At 41.0% G+C, this 18,303-nt stretch overlaps 1 protein-coding gene across 1 annotated transcript; it reads right to left on the bottom strand.

Annotated features, from left to right (window-relative positions):
* Positions 1-1,121: 1,121 nt before the first annotated feature.
* On the bottom strand, positions 1,122-13,462 carry ndfip2 (Nedd4 family interacting protein 2). Its single transcript, XM_027019897.3, has 8 exons — positions 13,206-13,462; positions 9,842-10,013; positions 7,806-7,936; positions 6,019-6,106; positions 5,030-5,154; positions 4,730-4,796; positions 2,830-2,935; positions 1,122-2,273 (listed from the first exon to the last, which is right to left on the bottom strand). Exons 1-7 carry the CDS (start codon positions 13,233-13,235, stop codon positions 2,832-2,834), a joined length of 717 nt encoding a protein of 238 aa, XP_026875698.1. The 5' UTR covers positions 13,236-13,462; the 3' UTR covers positions 1,122-2,273; positions 2,830-2,831.
* Between the last annotated feature and the right edge of the window lie 4,841 nt (positions 13,463-18,303).

The raw sequence follows: 18,303 nt of genomic DNA, 5'->3' as shown, positions 1-18,303 counted from the left end.
TAACAGGGTGATTAAAGTACATTTACAGACCTCATGGAGTGTACAGGGAATCTACATAGTTCATGTTCCCTTCTCCCCATACATCTGATTCAACTCCCCAGTTCATTAATATTTACAGCATTTAGCTGACACTTTTATCCAAAGGAACTTACAATTATGACTGAGTACAACTTGAGGGTTAAGTGCCTTGCTCAGGGGCCCAACAGCAGCAACTTGGCAGTGGTGGGGCTTCAACCTTCCGATGACAAGTCAAGTACTTTATCCACTGAGCTGCCCATACCATTAAAAAGCCCCTTATGATTTTTCATGACTGTTGTGGCTAGATTACCACAGAAGTATCCATTCAGAGATGCCTATCCAAACATAAAATGGACAAACCAACCTAAAAACTGACAAGGCTAAGTGAATGTCATTGTCTACTTTCACTTTGTTATTCTTGAATTGGATTGAATGTTGGATTAAAAACTATAGACCAAAACAATTTATGTGAGTTTTAAACCAAGGTCATATGGATTCATCTGGTGCAATGAGATGAAAGAAGGTGAACTGCAAGACTATATTTATAAATAACTATTCCAATACCACCCTAACAAACCTTTGTTTTTATCACTACTGGACCAAGAGTTATTGAATGAACATATCAAATAAACATGCTAATTAGCTTAGTGCCTGATTATGTCTCCATGTACAAATTACATTTGAGATCAAGATCAAATGGACAAACATTAAACAGGGTTATATTTTTAACATTTACTTTTCAGTGTATAATCTATTGAAATACATGTCACAGAAGTGTTAAAATATAAATGATGAGAATGGGACACTGGGACTGCCCAGTATCTTAAATCTGGGGCAAATGGGAAGGTGGCGCAAGAGCCCACGAAGGGAATTAAGAGAAGGGGAGGACTGGTGACAGGAAAATGTGGAAAAGAGGAGAGAATAGACAGAATAAAAAGGAGAGGAGGGGAAGAATAGAGAGAATAAAGAGGACAGGAGAATTGGGGAGCACCTGACAAGCCAGAAGGTGTGTTGCTTAGCCGCTGCTTGGCTCTTTGCTCTCAAAAGATAGATAGCTAGCGTCATCGGATGGGACATCAAAAACCAGGCCACGGACTCCAGCGAAACCTTCCCTGTGCTCAATTGGAACTTTATTGGCATTTGCAAGACAAGAGGATTAAACACACAGCACACAACTCTCTTTGGGGAAACCACACATTACCCCAAATTGCAAAGAAAAAATAGGCTTTTCGTTTTACGAACATTTAATAATAATTGCTTTTTAGCCTCTCAGGCTTTATTGGTGTCATTATTATTGTTATTATTATTATTATTATTATTATTATCATCATCATCATTATGACTATTTTAATCACAGCAGCCAAATGAACCATGCACTTCCATTATGGAACATGTGATATTGCTGAACAGGCTGCTATGTTATCGATTAGATAAGCAGTCAGACGGTTCACAGTATGACCAAACTCGCACAAGTTCATCACGACCGACCACCAGATCATCATAGATAAAAAAACTAAAATAAAAAATAAACAAATCAGCAAAACAGAAACAAAAGTGATTCAGAATTTCACTTCCAGTCTGACATGTTAAAGCTACCTAACTTTTAACCAGTAAGATTAAACTAGCGACTAGCAAACCTATGGAGAAAACACGAGAAAATTCTTAGCAAATGTGCAAAACATTTATCTTACATTGGCATAAGTTTGACCATTCATCTTAAATAATCAAATCATGAGTCAAAGTCTTAATACTGCAACGCAATGCAACTTGCCAAGGTCCTGGATCTGTCGAGCATGTCCAGTGATTGCTCAGTTTAGGATGAGCCACCACTGTCTTATTTAAAAACTGAATTGCATAGGACAGTCTTGGCTATATACTTCTGTTCATTTGTTTTTTTTTTACGCCTATCCTTTTTAAAGATCCATATAATAAATTATTTTTCTTATGCACATGCAGTTAATAGAACATTCTTCAAAATAAGTCCTCTGCCCTGACTCAATTATCCCCCCCCCCCCCCCCCCCCCCCCCACCAGATAATCAAATTATAAATAAAATGGCTGTGTGTAAATTAAAAAGGGGGAGTACATTTGTGAAGGTGAAATGTTAACTTGGTGAAGAGCCACACGTATGGGCCGTTTGGCAAAGCGGACACGCCCGCCCTCCTCCACCTCCCCCAACGCCGAGATGCAGCTCATCTGACAGCCTGCTGATCGTTAGGAAATTTCACATGAGAGGAATGTCTGTCCAAGCAAATCCTAGACAGAGGCGAAAAAAGAAGGAGTGTGTGATTTAGAGAGAGAACAAGTATGTGAGAGAAAGACTGTGATGGAGAACAAGTGTGTGAGAGAACAAATGAAAGAATAGAGAAAATGGCAGTTTTACACTGTGCACTGCGGGAATCCTTTCAATCAGAGGAGAAAAACGAGACAACATGAAGGAGGAAGTTATTTAGCAGAGTGCGTGTTCTGCCTGTCTCAGACACCAGGACTTAAAATCTGGACAAACGATGCTTTACAATGCTTTTAACAGCAAGGGGCCCTAATGCCTCTCCCCTAATCGCTAATCCCCAACACATTCACCAAACATAGGATCCCTGCCCATATTTCTGTCTTTTCTCAATGAAATATCTCCTCTTTCACCTTTAAATGTCTTACAGTCCAACAACTGGGGCGTATGTGTGTGTGTCTATAGTCTCACGTCCAACAGAAGCAGCATGTAGTCTGTATGGGTGTGTGTGTGTGTATTCACCTCTAATAGAGAAAGAAGTGTGAGTAGTATGTAGTGTGTGTGTGTGAGAGAGAGTGTACTCACCTCTAATAGAGGAAGAAAAAGCGTGTTCTGTGTGTAGCTGCCATGCTCTCAGACATGTTCCGCACCTTCAGGTAGTTCACAAACCCTCTGAAGAACAGCAGCAGACCTGTATGCACAGCACACAGTAAACTGAGTAACAACTTGAGTAACTGAGGGTTAAGGGTCTTGCACAGGGGCCCAACAGTGGCAACATGGCAGTGGTTAGCCTTAGCCTGTATTACCATTAGCCAAGATTAGGTTTAGCATATATCATTAACCAACATTAGATTTAAAAAAGTATTACCATTTGCCAACTTTAGCATTAGCCTATATTACCATTAACCAAGATCAGCATTAGCACATATTACCATCAGCCCATGTTACCAGTAGACCACATCAACATTAGCTCACATCAGACTCCGAACCAAATTTTCTTTAGTCCACATTAGTACATCAGTGCAGCTCACTGTGTGATATGGTCTTTAACCCACATTAGTACATCGGTCCAGATCAGAATGTGATATGGTCTTTAGTCCACATTAGTACAGAGATTCAGCTCAGTGTTTGCTACTTCAACCCTTAAGATGTTCCTTCAATACTAAATCAAACCATAACCCGAAGCCAGTCACTGGCTTTTTGGTTGAGGAAACAGAGCAGTAATGGCTTCCCTGGTAATATCTGTTATACAGTCTTTCTGTGACTGTCACTTGCTGTAGTACAGTAGTAGTCTTTGATGTTTTTGCAGTTCAAATCTTTATTGCCATGGTCTCCTCAGCTGTGCTACACTGTCCAGTTGTCTGTAGCAGTGTTTCCGACTGCTGAATGTTGACCTCAATGCATAGTAACACGAAGCGAAGAGCTTTATAACATTACAGTTTGTCCTTAATAATAATAAAACTGACAATGCAGCATGTAAGAACAGAAGGTCAAAAACCGTTAAGAAGGTGTAGCATACACAAGTGACTAGCAGATGGCAGCAGAGGGCTGCCAGCACAAGCCACATATTTAACACAAACCAGGCCAGGCTGATGGTGTGGGCCCTGGTCTCTGTGTAGTGAAGATGACTATCGGGTCATTAGTGTTAATATACAGTGCAGTGAAAAAGTATTTGCCTTTGTGTGAATTCTACCTTTTATATATTTATCCATCAGATTTCTACATTATGCCACATGTATATCTCCTTACATACCTCTACTATTAAATCTCTATACATCAGGCCAACATTAGATCTCTATACCTTAGGCTAGCAGCCAGCAGCAGTGTTTTACATACGTTCTATGAGTCTGAGAGCACCGTTTTACATACGGTCTGAGAGCACCGTTTTACATACGGTCTGAGAGCACCGTTTTACATACGGTCTGAGAGCACCGTTTTACATACGGTCTGAGAGCACCGTTTTACATACGGTCTGAGTCTGAGAGCACCGTTTTACATACGGTCTGAGTCTGAGAGCACCGTTTTACATACGGTCTGAGTCTGAGAGCACCGTTTTACATACGGTCTGAGTCTGAGAGCACCGTTTTACATACGGTCTGAGTCTGAGAGCACCGTTTTACATACAGTCGGTGAGTCTGAGAGCACTGTTTTACATACGGTCTATGAGTCTGAGAGCACTGTTTTACATACGGTCCGAGTCTGAGAGCACTGTTTTACATACGGTCCGAGTCTGAGAGCACTGTTTTACATACGGTCTGAGAGCACTGTTTTACATACGGTCTGAGTCTGAGAGCACTGTTTTACATACGGTCTGAGTCTGAGAGCACTGTTTTACATACGGTCTGAGTCTGAGAGCACTGTTTTACATACGGTCTGAGTCTGAGAGCACTGTTTCACATACGGAAGCATGGAGAGGCATCCTACAGTTTGCGTAAGACATCTTTGAAGTCTTTAATCAAAGATAAAAGACCCTGCATTCACTTACCAAGAACCAGGAATATCCACCAGAGCCAGTACTGCCCATTGAAGTATCCAGTAAAATACTCTGAAAACTGAAAGACAAACACAGAGTGAGACGGTGCTCTGCAGCAGCGGCTCACAGCTCTGGTTCTGTACAGCTGTGCATTTTCCCAGCTCTAAAAACACTGAAAGAATGAATTATGCATTTTCCAGTTCAGACTTCATTCATCTTCACGGATCTCTTCCTGTGTGTGTGTGTGTGTGTGTGTGTGTGTGTGTGTGTGTGTGTGTGTGTGTGTGTGTGCCTGTGTGTGCAAAGCCTCACCCTCACAATGAGGATCCACTTGATTAGGGACAAGCCAAAGCCACAAATGGCTCCATATCGTCCCGCAATGGTGTTAGTCAGACAGAAGGACAGACAGAAGCCAATCCAGTTGAACAAGAAGGCCACTGGGGTAAAACACAATAATCTGGCATCAGCTACTGTTCTCAGATCAGACCCACACCAACCCAGATGCTCTCTCAGATCAGACCCCCACCAACCCAGACGCTCACTCAGATCAGACCCACATTAACCCAGACACTCACTCAGATCAGACCCACATTATCCCAGGTGGTCTCTCAAATCAGACCCATAATAACCCCACCCCAACCTAAGCCTCACTAACCCAGCTCAGACTGACAATAACTCAGGGGTACTGGCACTGCATGGTATAAATGCCTATATGTGTATTTAGGCATCTTCTTACATTTATAAGTCTAAAAAAGGAAACTAAAACCATTTGCAACACATTCAGTTCCCAAAATGAAGAGATCTAAAGTATGAGTTTGCAGGGAGCAGAGGGGCCAGATCAGTGCGAGCATCTAAACTCCCAACCAGGATCAGATGAAATATTCAGTCTATAGGTGCACATACAAATTCAGTACTGCACTCTTAGCAGTCAGTCGGTCTCCTTTGGTTCATATGGTACAGAAATGTTTACAGGTCTTCTAAAGGTCCACACCTGGTGGACAAAGTGTGAAACGCACCCCAGCTGCATACATATTCACCAAAAGGGCTTCTGAAATCTAAACATCATCCACTCTACTGCAGCAGAGCCTAGAGAGGACAGGATGGTCACCTGGGCATTACATTACACATACATTCATGCAGGAACAGTACATCACCACCAGGGGGAGATCAAACATACGTTATCCTACCAAAAACTCACTCACCACAGATAAAATCAACCCTTCCACCACATGCACACCCGCACTCACCCGTGCATGCACAAACAAACACACACACACACACACACACACTCTTGGACTCACTGAAGAAGGCCAGCAAGAAGATGCCATCATTTCCAACCCTCATCTGATCACCGTCACTGAAATCATTCCGCAGTGGAAAGTCATCTTCCTGTTAATCCATCCATAGAGAGAGAGAGAGAGAGAGAGAGAGAGAGAGAGAGAGAGAGAGAGAGAGAGAGAGAGAGAGAGAGAGATACAGTCAGAGATAGAGGTAGACAGTCAGGAATATATATGAATGAGAGAGAGAACACAATGCAGTTAGAGAAAGAAAGATAAAATCTTAGGAAACTGTCCCCACCAAGATGGGCTAACATATCAGAAGATAATCTGGTCTTTACTAACATGGCCCAGTGCAGTTATGGAACATTCTTTGGGTGGATTGCGTCTAATTGCATGGCCCAAGTACAGTTTTAGCGTTGTGTCTAATAAATATGCTCTGGGTAAGACCACCTGCCACAATGCTGTGAACGTTGTATAATACAAGCTGGGCAATTGCAGTTAATTACACGAGTTAAAAACACGAACTTTTTTTTTTTTTTTTAAGCATATTACAAGAAATAAGCATGCATTATCCATGTTTTTTTCTTAAATGACAATAAAATACATTTTCCTTTGGCTTTTTTCTACTTAAAGACCATTTTAAAAAGCCAAATGCATAATAATCCTATCAAAACTGTTCACCAGTTCTTGTGTTACAATATTCATAAATTCACACGGAAATCCTTTCAGTGCTGGCGACACGCAGGTACCGTGCAGCTGTCTTCAACGTTCTTTTCAACCAAGCATAACGGAAGGAAGGTGATGGCGTTATGGTTACACGGAATCCTCTCTCTTTCACATCGCGGGCCTAACCACCACAAACGCATTGTTTTCGCTTGTATAAAACTACAAAAATTGTTATACAATATCACTTTCAGTCAGCAGACGCACGGTGAGCGCAGTACGTCCCTTTTTATCATGAATAGCTGTTCGCTTTTGTTGTTTGTCTAAATATAAAGCGCTGCTTTAGTTTTGGATGTGCTGCCGAGAATTGTGAAACCACTGTAGAATACTGAACCATGAGTCATGGGAATTATTAGCAGTCTGATAATCACCACTCTGTATTCATGGAGACCATAATCTCTCGGTGTGGGACAAAAGACAGACTTCAAAAAGTCTGCGCTCTTTCTGAGAACTGAAGCTAACTAGAACTGCCTGGCTGGTTAAAGACTAATCAGGAGAGAGTGAGAGAGAGAGTGCACACTAGAGAAGGACAGCACGCCTGCCACGGTTTTAAACGACGCTGTGCTTCACTAAACACATCAAAGCATTTCATTATTATGGTTGTGCTATAATCTCTAGCAGTAGTCCAACCACTGTCAGGACCCTGCAGCCAGTCCACCTTCACATTTGACAGTGCGTTTGTCAGCCTTTCACATAGTGGAAACAACAGCGCCACTCAGTGGCCAGTGCTGTTCTGATTATTATTGTTATTATTATTATTGTTATTATTATTATTATTAAATTATTGTTTTTAAAGGGTTTCTGTGACAAAGCTAAGCCTAGCTAAATTACTATTACAGATCATTAAAAAGATTAAAAAAATAAATAAAACCAAACGTTACCAATTTAAATGTTCATGGACAGACTCTGGCAGATGTTTACAGGTTTCTGAAAGTTCTCTATATCAAAAGATGCAGTTCCACTGCAGAAATGCTTGAAAATATAAGAGCACCATTTCAGATCTGCATTTCCCCTGAGGATGCCTGTATGCATCCATGCATGTGTGTGTGGACGCCTGTGCATGCCCCTCTGTGTGTGTGTCTTACACGTGGCATAGTGTCCACGGCAGAAGCTGCCATCTCTGCAGCTTTGGCCTTTTCCACTTCATCATAGGTGGGGAGTGATGTAGCCACACTGTAGGGAGGAGGCACAGGGAAGTCCTCTGGGAAGAGGTGCTCTGCACACACACACACACACACACACACACACACACACACACACACACACACACACAAACACACACAAACAAACACAAACAAACACAAACAAACACAAACACACACAAACACACACAAACACACACAAACACACACAAACACACACACACACACACACACACACACACACACACACACACACACACACACACACACACACACACACACACACACACACACACCTCAGTGAGACAACACTTTCCAGCTGTGCAGAAAACAACCAGCATCTGATTTCTGCTGCCAGGGTACTCAAGGCCCTTTTTCGAGTGTCCCCTACCCCTTGCTTTTGAGTGTCACCTTGCCGCTCGGAACAGAGTAGAACAAGGGCAGTGGTTGGAATCTCTCGTGCGTGGGCGGTATGTCTGCATCCTATTGCAATTGTCTACAGCGGCAACTGTTGCCTGCAGTTCACAACTTCAATTTCACGTGTCAATCGATCACCAAATTAAAAAAATAACAGCTTCATTTAGAGTCCTATAAGAGCTCTGTAGGCACCCCAGCCTGTCTGCTTCGACAGGTTTTTAGCAGCAGTAAGTTCCTCAACCTTTCTGCTAAATTTCAGTTACAAATGAGGCATTACATGCCTTCGAAAAGATGGCAATCCAACATGAAAATATGTGAAACTACAGGCTGAATGCAGACATCACCTGTGATGTTTTGAGAATGTGTCTAAGGCAGTGATCTTCTTTCTGTACATCAGTGGGTTGAGGTTTCAAGTTATAAACACACTGATGAAGGCCTGAGGGTTGAAACGCTCATGCCTTGTTAACTGTCCTGAGGCGAGTAATATATGAGTACTGCATAATCTAATAATATATGTGTGCTGCATAATCTAATAATATGAGTGCTGTCAGACCACCTCCATTTTTTTTTCTCCATGCATCCAGCACATGAAAAGTATTTCTTAAAAGAGAGAGTAGTTTGTTTTATTCCATTCTTCTAAAATGCAGGATTTGACACGCACATTTCAGCAATAACAACATAACATTTGCTAGCTAGCTGAACCAGCTCCACTTTCAAGACAAGCTCTTTGCTAATTTTACATAATCACACAGGGCAAAAGTAAACTGACAGAATCCATGGAGCAGGGGTTAAACATACCGAGGACCTTCAAGTCATAAACATGACATTTTCAGGGTAAACCAGGGTACAGTCTAGTGGTCGACCAATACATTGGCAAGTTGATAACATTAATGTTAGTTTTCACAATCCTGTCAACATGAGCCAAAAAGTTAGCCAACAAGCCATCTCCTGTTAGCAAATGTAGCCAACAGTAACTAACGTTGGGTATCTTATCAACTGCTTTGTAACGACGGCTGAAGGCAGCCACCCTACCTGGGACTCGAACCCAGATCTGACAGGAGGGAAACAGACCAAAGAGCCAACTCCCAAAGAGCCCTGTAAGGTAGCTAGCTAGATTAGCTGGTTAGAGGCTTGCTAACATTATTCACATTTACTCCTTAAATGACCGGAATCAATCTAATTATGTTACTAAGAGTGACCAAATTACCAAATAAGGCAAAAAGGTGGCAGAAGGTGTTAGCAGAGGTCAAGAAGCAAAAAGAAGGAAGGTCTTCATTTAAAAGAATACACCAGCACTTTTCTTCTATCTACAGTGTGTGTGGGGACAGCGGTCAGACAGGCAGCGTTTTCACTGCATTTCACATCCCTACATTTAGAAAGAACCTGGTTACTCAAAATACCCTTCAGTGGAGGGCTATGTTCAGGTTTTAAGATCGACCACTGCCCTTTCAACATGAAAAACCCTGGAGTATTCCTTTTAAACTGGAGTATTGCTTTAAACAGCAGTAACCAATATCAGTACCAAGGGCTGAAAGACAATCGTTCTGCTACAAACTGCACACCTTGGGCAGCTGTAGCTCCTAATGGAACGCTGGTATAGGGAGGGGGTGGAGCCTCAGCATTTGTTGACACAGCAACAGGGTTACCAGAGGCAACCACAGAGGCGGTAGCCCGGGTAGAGGTGGACGGCTCTCCATCAGAGGCTGTTTCACATGGGTCGTCCTCGTTGTGCAACTAAAGAGAACGAGAAAAGGAAAAGATGAAGGGGTCAGGTAGAGTTCAACAGGAATGAAAACCATCACCAGTGCCAACCACCAAAACTCATACTAAGCTGTTAATTAACTACACCGTGAAAAAGATTATTTAAATTTCAAGTACAGGAGAATAGCACTGTGGAATGAAGTTAGAAACACCAACTAATTTCTGATCTTTTCAAACTCAGCTGCAGAATATGATGAGTGATGCTTTTCATAAACTGGAAAACTAAACAATTATCTAACCGGTGACACTAAATCCATTAAAGCATTAGGCACCTCTGTTGAAAGTCTGCTATATAGTAATGATAATGCCAGCCATGAAGGTGATGACACTCTTATCAATAACGCCGGTTTTTGCCATCACCTTCAGCAACTGGCCAATGTAGCTGGTTCATTTAGAATTGCACCTTACAGTGATTTCCCCCATTTTCAAAAATGTCTTCCTTCCAAATTAAAGGTTTTACTTCATTTTATATACTATTTTTATTCCTTTTTTAAGTATAAAATATATATATTTTTTAATGTATTGTGTCAGTTGACATATTGAGAGTGTACCACTAATTTCTTAAGGGTTGCAAATCCTAGAAGCTGTATGTAAATAATATTTAATATTATATATTTTAAGATCTACAGTTTTTTACAAGAAATAAACTATGCAATGCAAAACCATGCCACTGAAGTAACAACACAACAACTGCTTAATACTTGACCAAAACATTAATAAATAAAACCCATGAATGCAAGAAAATTGGGTGTATTAATACCACCAAGCAGCAGTGGCAGAAACCAAGGGCTGGAAAAGACACAGCAAAAGAGGAACAGAGAAATCTAGGTTGGCACTGGAATAAAGTCGACTTTCCTTTGACGAGCCTTCACTCAAGAGTTCTGCTCTGATGCCCTGTGCTTTGTCTGGCTACCACACGACACTCTCCAAAGTCCACCAGCACCTCACAAACACAGAAGTTCACGCTGTGTTTATCAAAGTTTATTTGTCACATACATGGTCATACACAGTATAACTGGCAGCGAAATGCCTTTGGTGACTACTCTGCCCATAAGCCAAGGAGAGATACAGAAAAATATATAGATCGGGGTAATGTGAGGTTAAACTGGAATAGATCCTAAAATGTATTTAGAAATGTGCTAATGGTGCCATTGTCTCTGAGAGGTATAATCAAAACCGTGATTATTTCAGTCTGCTAAAATAGTAAATGTGTCAGCAAATGTCAGGTGAAATGTTATGGAATTCAAATGCTATGCCAATGCAACATTACTGAAAAGAGCCTCATTGCTCAGACCAAATATCTATGGCCTTACCTTGCTCGTTTTATCTATGGAATAAGATAACTGCATTTTTGTTTTTTAATTCTTCTTCTTGGAAAAATCCCTGTTGACTAATAACTTGCAAAGTTTGTTGTGCAAATATTATTTCTCTTGCATATTTATGCACCTACCTGAACTGAAAGGAAAACAATACAAACCTGTAACCAACAAGAAAGTCTGAGCTGTAAGCTACACCCACTGCTTTAGGCTACCAAAATATAGGCTGAGCCTGCTTAGGAAAAACAAAAAGACTTTCCTAAACCAGCAGGCATGCCCAATGCACGGTGCTGACCAGCATTGATTTCAGACACAAACTCCTGTTAAAAATAGCCAAGCCACTATTTCACAACACCCTGCACAAAAGAGGTCTAACTGGGGTATCAATGTGGTGCAGCTGTGATTCAGTGCTGTGCTCAGGGTTGAAGAGTCCCTATGCAGTTCACTGGTATTTATAATAATGAGACCAAACCATCTTCAGGCCATACAAAAGCTGGGGCAGAGTTATAAAACACCAAGGAATGTAAAACCACAGTAATGTAAAATGGAAAGCTCCTCTCCATGATGACACATCCAGAGAGCCCTACTTTGCAGTCGTTGCATAGCAACAGCCCACCAGAAATATAATTGACTAAGGGTTCGTCAGATTCGTAGAGATATACAGTACAAACTGTGTCAGAGGAGTCCAAACACGAAAGACTGACTGTACAAGTCTGAAGATTCAAAATAAAATATCAAAGGGAAAAAAAAGAATAATAATATGTTGTACTTATATAGCACTTTTCAAGGACCTAAATATGCTTACAAATAGTCAGTAAAAAGACATTATAGACATATAAGACAACATGTTCAGTACATAACATTTACAAATATGTCAAAAAACAGTGTCATTATTGTAATATGTCTTTATTCAGCTGGACTGATTAGGCTGTGTCCAGGGTCAATCCTCTGAGTATGCCTTGATTTAATATCAAAAACTAAAACAAAACAAAAATGTGTGAATCATATCATTTTACCACTATATATCACTCTATTAGATGATGTGGTTGTAACCATTATTTATTTAAACGACCATGTCAGCCAACATTAACATCACCTAGCAAGCCAGTTAGAAGCCCCATTAGTTAGTGTAAGTGGCCCTGGTGTTGTCACTTCCTCACTTTAACGCTTATGAATTTCTTCTGAATTTTGTGACACACATTTTCTAGGAGAGGAAAGAGGTAAAGTTCAGCTCCACACCCAGCCAACTCATCCATCTTCCGTTAACATGTCCACGCTAGCTGGGGTAGCTAGGGTATCTGGGGTAGTAGTTGGGGTAACTACACAGCCATCTCATCCATCTTCCGTTAACATGTCCACGCTAGCTGGGGTAGCTAGGGTATCTGGGGTAGTAGTTGGGGTAACTACACAGCCATCTCATCCATCTTCTGTTAACATGTCCACGCTAGCTTATCTTAGCTTAGCCATTTCTGCTAACAGGTTAGCTAGCCAATGTTTTAGGTAAACACGATAAACACGTCGGTATTCACAGGAACCGGAGCGTAATATCGGCTCAGTTTAATTGATTTATATCGCATCTGTTTAATGTATTTTAATCGTGACGACAGTTTGATTGATTTTAATCGTGACAACAGTCGTTTTAATCTTGTTCGGTTCTCACGGCTTTAAACAAGGACGTGCGAGCTAACGCGGAAGTGTCTGTCTGTGTGTGTGCCAGCAGCAGGCGTCGATAACGTCCAGTTTATGTCCGAGCTTCAGCTAATTCTTGTTTATATTTATATTATTTTTTAAATGTCGGCTTTTAAACTCCGCTGACCAACTCCAGCGTCCCCACAGCCGGCTCACTCACCACTTGGTAGCGACTCCCCGCCGGGTCCATCTCCGTCTTCGCAGCTGGCCGAGCCGCTCCAAACCTTTTAATAACTGCTGTGTCCCTTTGGCAGTGGATATTCAGAGAGCTAAAAGCATATGCTTGCTGTAAACAAAGAAGATGTATATATTTTCTCCATCTACACAAAAACCCAGCATTAATGTTATTTCCCCCTAGCTACACGGAACAGACGCGGTCGGGTGGACAGAAAACGAGTGGGGTGTAATCTCTCTGACGCACCCATTACGCACCACCAGGAGGAGAAACCAGTGGAGATAAAACTAAATATTAATAATGCTGACGATTATGATGATGATGATAACAATAATGACAATATTAATAACAATAAAAAACAAAATACTCTTACCGCTTTATTAGATACACCTGTCTTGTAGTTACACCCTCTCAATCCATTAGATGATGATAACAATAACAATAATGGTAATATTAATAACAATAAAAAACAAAATACACTTACCGCTTTATTAGATACACCTGCCTTGTAGTTACACCCTCTCAATCCATTAGATGCAAAAACTTGCCAATACTGCTGTGTGTGATGAATTTGGTCACCTCTATATCCACAACTTCAATACTGCTGTGTCTGATGCATTTGGTCACCTCTATATATGATGCATTTGGTCACCTCTATATCCACAAGTTCAACACTGCTGTGTCCGATGCATTTGGTCACCTCTATAACCACAACTTCAACACTGCTGTGTCCGATGCATTTGGTCACCTCTATAACCACAACTTCAACACTGCTGTGTCCGATGCATTTGGTCACCTCTATAACCACAACTTCAACACTGCTGTGTCCGATGCATTTGGTCACCTCTATATCCACAAGTTCAACACTGCTATGTCTTATGCATTTGATCAGCTGTATATGGAATGGGAGGCCCGCAATGCCAGCAGGCTGCCACAAGAGGGAGGCCACGAGCTGGGATTTAATTAGGGCAATATGAAATTCTAGAAACTTCACAACGCAACTTCTAGACTAGCACCGAAGCAACTATTAGGACATTGTTCCAACATCTGAAAGTGTCTACTGCTATCCCTAGAGATTGACAAGGTACAGCACAAATGCTACCACAATGAGGCGCCAGGACAACAGGTCACAGGAAAGATCTCTTCATCATCATCATCATCATCATCCCCACACCCTGAAATTGGGAACCAAGACCCAATAAGTCCATGAACCAAGACCAAATGAAAGCCAGGTGCTAACTAATACTGATGCTAATGATGGATAAATCAAAGGCATTCACCCTCACCCAAGTTGTTCAGCCAGAGAAGGGATGCTGTAAGTGGTGTGAGTGCAAATAGACATGCTACATCCAGGCAAAGCTGGCAGCCATAGGCGTAATTTACACTGGGGACATGTCCCCACCACTTACTGAAAGTGTACTCTGAAATAATTATTGTTTCTTCTACAAGCTGCCTTTGCTTCAGTATGTTTAGTCAAAAAAAGGATACGTATTATGTTCCTAATGAGAGAAACACAAAGAGTCTGTGCTTAAATTTTGTCACACAGCATAGTAAATTCAGCACATCTGACATATTTTGAAATGAAACGAATTCTGTTTTAATCAAAATAAACAGAAAACTGTTGTACTGCAAACATATTTTAAAGCATATTGCTGATACTTCCTGTACTGTTTTTGAACTGTATTTACTAAAGGGAATACACATTTTAGGGGCAGCTGAAATGAAAACACCCCGTCCACATTCTTGCTCCCAGTACTGTTCAAAACAAAGTTACAGCCATGCTAACAGCAAACCCTTCCAGACCGGAGCTACCCCTGCTCACTCACTCAACCATAAACCGGACATGCTCAGGTATAGTAAGACTGCATGGTATGAGGTGAGTGAATGCTGCCTATTACTCTTCACGATTACACAATTACAATTTTTCCACCAACCGGAGCCGTTGCTGGATCCCAGGGACTAGAAAACCTTCCAAACATCATCTGCATTTCAACTGTATTGAGAGCTTAGGGAAATGTATATCGATTTTTATCATGAATATCATATGAATATATGAATATTTGCATATATGTATTTTTATATCAATATATTTTATATCAATATTTTTATCATAAATATCATAACTTATTTGGCGGTTTATCTATGCAGTGTAATTTTTAATTTTTTTTTAATTTTTATGTTATGAATGTGTACAGTTATTCAGTGGCAACTAATATTTATTGGCAGAGGAAATACTGACAGATTAAATTAAATACAGGAAAATCCAAAAAAAATAAAAAATTCCCAAATGAGAGCAAGACCCTTTGGCTGCTTTTATCACAGGTCCCAGACCAGAAGGCATACGGGGCAGGAAAGGCACCGATGCTGGTGGACAGTTTTTTGTAGTGGAAAATCACAAAATGGTGCATCAGACCTAGGACAACTTGTAGCGTACCCGATCACCATGTAGTGTACCAGTGTTGTGTCCATTCAACAGCACCCAGGAAGCCTAGATGTTAAACACATTAGGTAAGATTGCAGGCACTATCTGTGAATTCATATTCTGTTTGGTTTTGAGTTAGCTAGGACAAGTGTTTATTTTCTTTTCACTTAAGCTCAGGAACTAGGAGTTGATTTTATTTATTTTTCTTTCATCATTGGCCATTCATCAAGCCTGGCTATCCCTCTATTGTATAGTGTAATTACTGACTGGTGACTAGGGACTTGTTTGTTACTGTTCAATGTGATTGTTTTCTATAATCATCTGTACCAATTCACCCTGTGGATTTTGGGGACATGTCCCTACCATTTTGTGAAATGGCTCATTTAGTCCCCACCACTTTCTAAGAGTGTACACTGAAAGTATCTGCCTTTGTTTATTCAATAATAATCTGAATAATAACATGCTGGTTTTAGTCAATAAAGCAAAATGTACCATGTTCCTACTGACAGAATCAGAAAAGCATCGACACGTTCACATATGACAAAGCCATGTGAAGTGTTTGTGGCTTCTTCCTGGTTGTGCTGGTAAAAGATTTGAAGTATTGAATACCAATGGCAAAACAGTCACACCTGATGGTTGTTCATATGAAAAAAGCAGTAATGCTGTTTAGGTATTAAAGTTCTTCAATAATCTGTTTAAAATAATTGTTTCCTTTTTCTATGTGAAAATGTAACAATACATTTTTACAAACTATACTGGGAGGAAATAGGTTAAGTCTGAAATATTTGAATGTTTCTTCCCCCTTTTTCCTACATATTTCCACATACTTTCCCCACCATCATAAGAGTTGAAAAGATAAGGGACACAAAGCTGAAGCAGTGACATTACAAAATGAAGCAATCACACAAGCGGTGCCGGGAGCAGACAGCATCCACATTTGCAGCAGGCCGCAATAGAGTTTGCTTGAAATGAACTCCAGTCTACCAGTTGCAGGAGGCTCAGAGATAATGTTCTACTTTCACACTTGACCAAATGTACCAAACTCACAGATCAAGTGGATCTGGCTCTGAAAAAAAACAACCATTAGGGTGAAAATGCCCTCAAAGGGAAGAGGACTGAGTGGCTACTGAACTGAAGACAACACCCAGCATTCTGCATTCTTGTCCCCTGCACTTTTCTAAGCCAGAGTATGCCCATGAATACACCTGGTTGTGTGTGTGTGTGTGTGTGTGTGTGTGCGTGTGTGTGTGCGTGTGTGTGTGAGTAATTGCGTTCACTCCAGACAAAGACTCCAGACAAAGAGTTGAATTTTATCAAGATATTTCCATTGCAACAAGGGAGAGTTCACGTACAAATGAAGCATATGACTCATGCAGGAGATACAGTTGTTTAGGTTGCATCAAAAAAGGTAGTCTATAATTTATGCATTCCCACGGGTAAATCTAGCACACCCACGAAAGGTTTGTGAGTCATGCACAAACTATAGGCCACTCTGCTTCCACATTACTAGTGCCGTAATAAAACAACAGTGAAAACACAGCCGTGCAACAGGGCTTGTATTATCAGCAGAGTTTTTCTCTGTTGTCTTCTCATGGCGTTTCTCTTAAATAGGAGCAGTGAACTAAAATAGCAGTCTGTGCTTTTATTATTTGATGGTCGTTGAGTGTTGATTGTTATTCCTGTCTTATGTACGTATCTGTATTTGCAGTTTATATAGTGTTATCATATTTTGTTTTACGTTGATCGAATGATCAGACATGCCTGGCCAAATCATGATACTGGTTCTGCTGTTGTATTTTGAAGCAGAAAAAGACCTTTGTTCTGCCTACAGACATACATGAACATAAATGAGGGGCCTGTTAGAACTATTCTGCATAGGCTGGGAACATTAGAGAAAGGTTATTTTATTTGTGTACTGGTTAGCCCATGTCCCATCAAGCCCTGACACCAGTGTGCCGTGTGGTGCAACAGGGCTCCTATTGGCTATCCATGGCATGTTCATATTGACGAAACTGGCTTGGCAGCAGGAGCTATTGATGGATGCCATGCATACATCAAGCCCTCAAAATTGAATAAAGACTATTTTAACTACAAGCAGTTTTATTCGATTCAAATGTGGGCGATTTGTGATTCTACTGAACATTTCCTTAACATTTTGGTGGCTTGTCATGGTCCATTCACAGCAGTCATGTTCTCACAAACAGTCCGTCCAGTAAGAATCATCATTCCCTACAAGCAGCCTCTTTGAGGGAAGCGTGGAGGAATGGTTCACTTATTGCCACTTGTGTGCTCGATGTTGATGCTGATGTTTCTGTTCCCCCACCAGATGCTGCACGCTGAACTATGTGGCCACCAACTATGGGCGTGTCTGTATTGCCACGCCCTCTCGTGCCATTCACCTGATCCTTCTTGTGTATAATTGTCATGCGTGTATATAAGTCTTTGTGTCTTATCGTTGAGGTTGTCGGTATTTGAAACCATAGCCTGCATACTACGTCTAAGTGTTAAGTGTATGAATAAATGTCTGTTTCAACGTGCCTTGTCCCCGCATCCTGCTTAAGCCTCTGAACGTTACAGAAACCCTGACCGACCAAGGATGCCTGAGAAAGGCAAAAAGAAGAAGGGAAGTAAACGCCCTCCCACAGCCCGTTAACCCTGTGT

This window comes from Electrophorus electricus, chromosome 18 (genome assembly GCF_041902795.1).
Source record: "Electrophorus electricus isolate QZ-2024a chromosome 18, ASM4190279v1, whole genome shotgun sequence".
In the NCBI taxonomy this organism is placed as follows: Eukaryota; Metazoa; Chordata; class Actinopteri; order Gymnotiformes; family Gymnotidae; genus Electrophorus; species Electrophorus electricus.
Note: the sequence above shows the minus strand (reverse complement) of the source record. Positions and strands in the feature narration are given on the sequence as shown.

Excerpts from the sequence above, each read along its gene's own strand:
- ndfip2 (XM_027019897.3), bottom strand. The coding sequence starts at position 13,235 with ATGGACCCGGCGGGGAGTCGCTACCAAGTG. Across the intron at positions 5,155-6,018 it reads CTTCTTGCTGGCCTTCTTCA|TGGCCTTCTTGTTCAACTGG; the intron begins GTGAGTCCAAGA and ends GTTTTACCCCAG. Across the intron at positions 2,936-4,729 it reads GTGGATATTCCTGGTTCTTG|GTCTGCTGCTGTTCTTCAGA; the intron begins GTAAGTGAATGC and ends CTGTGCATACAG.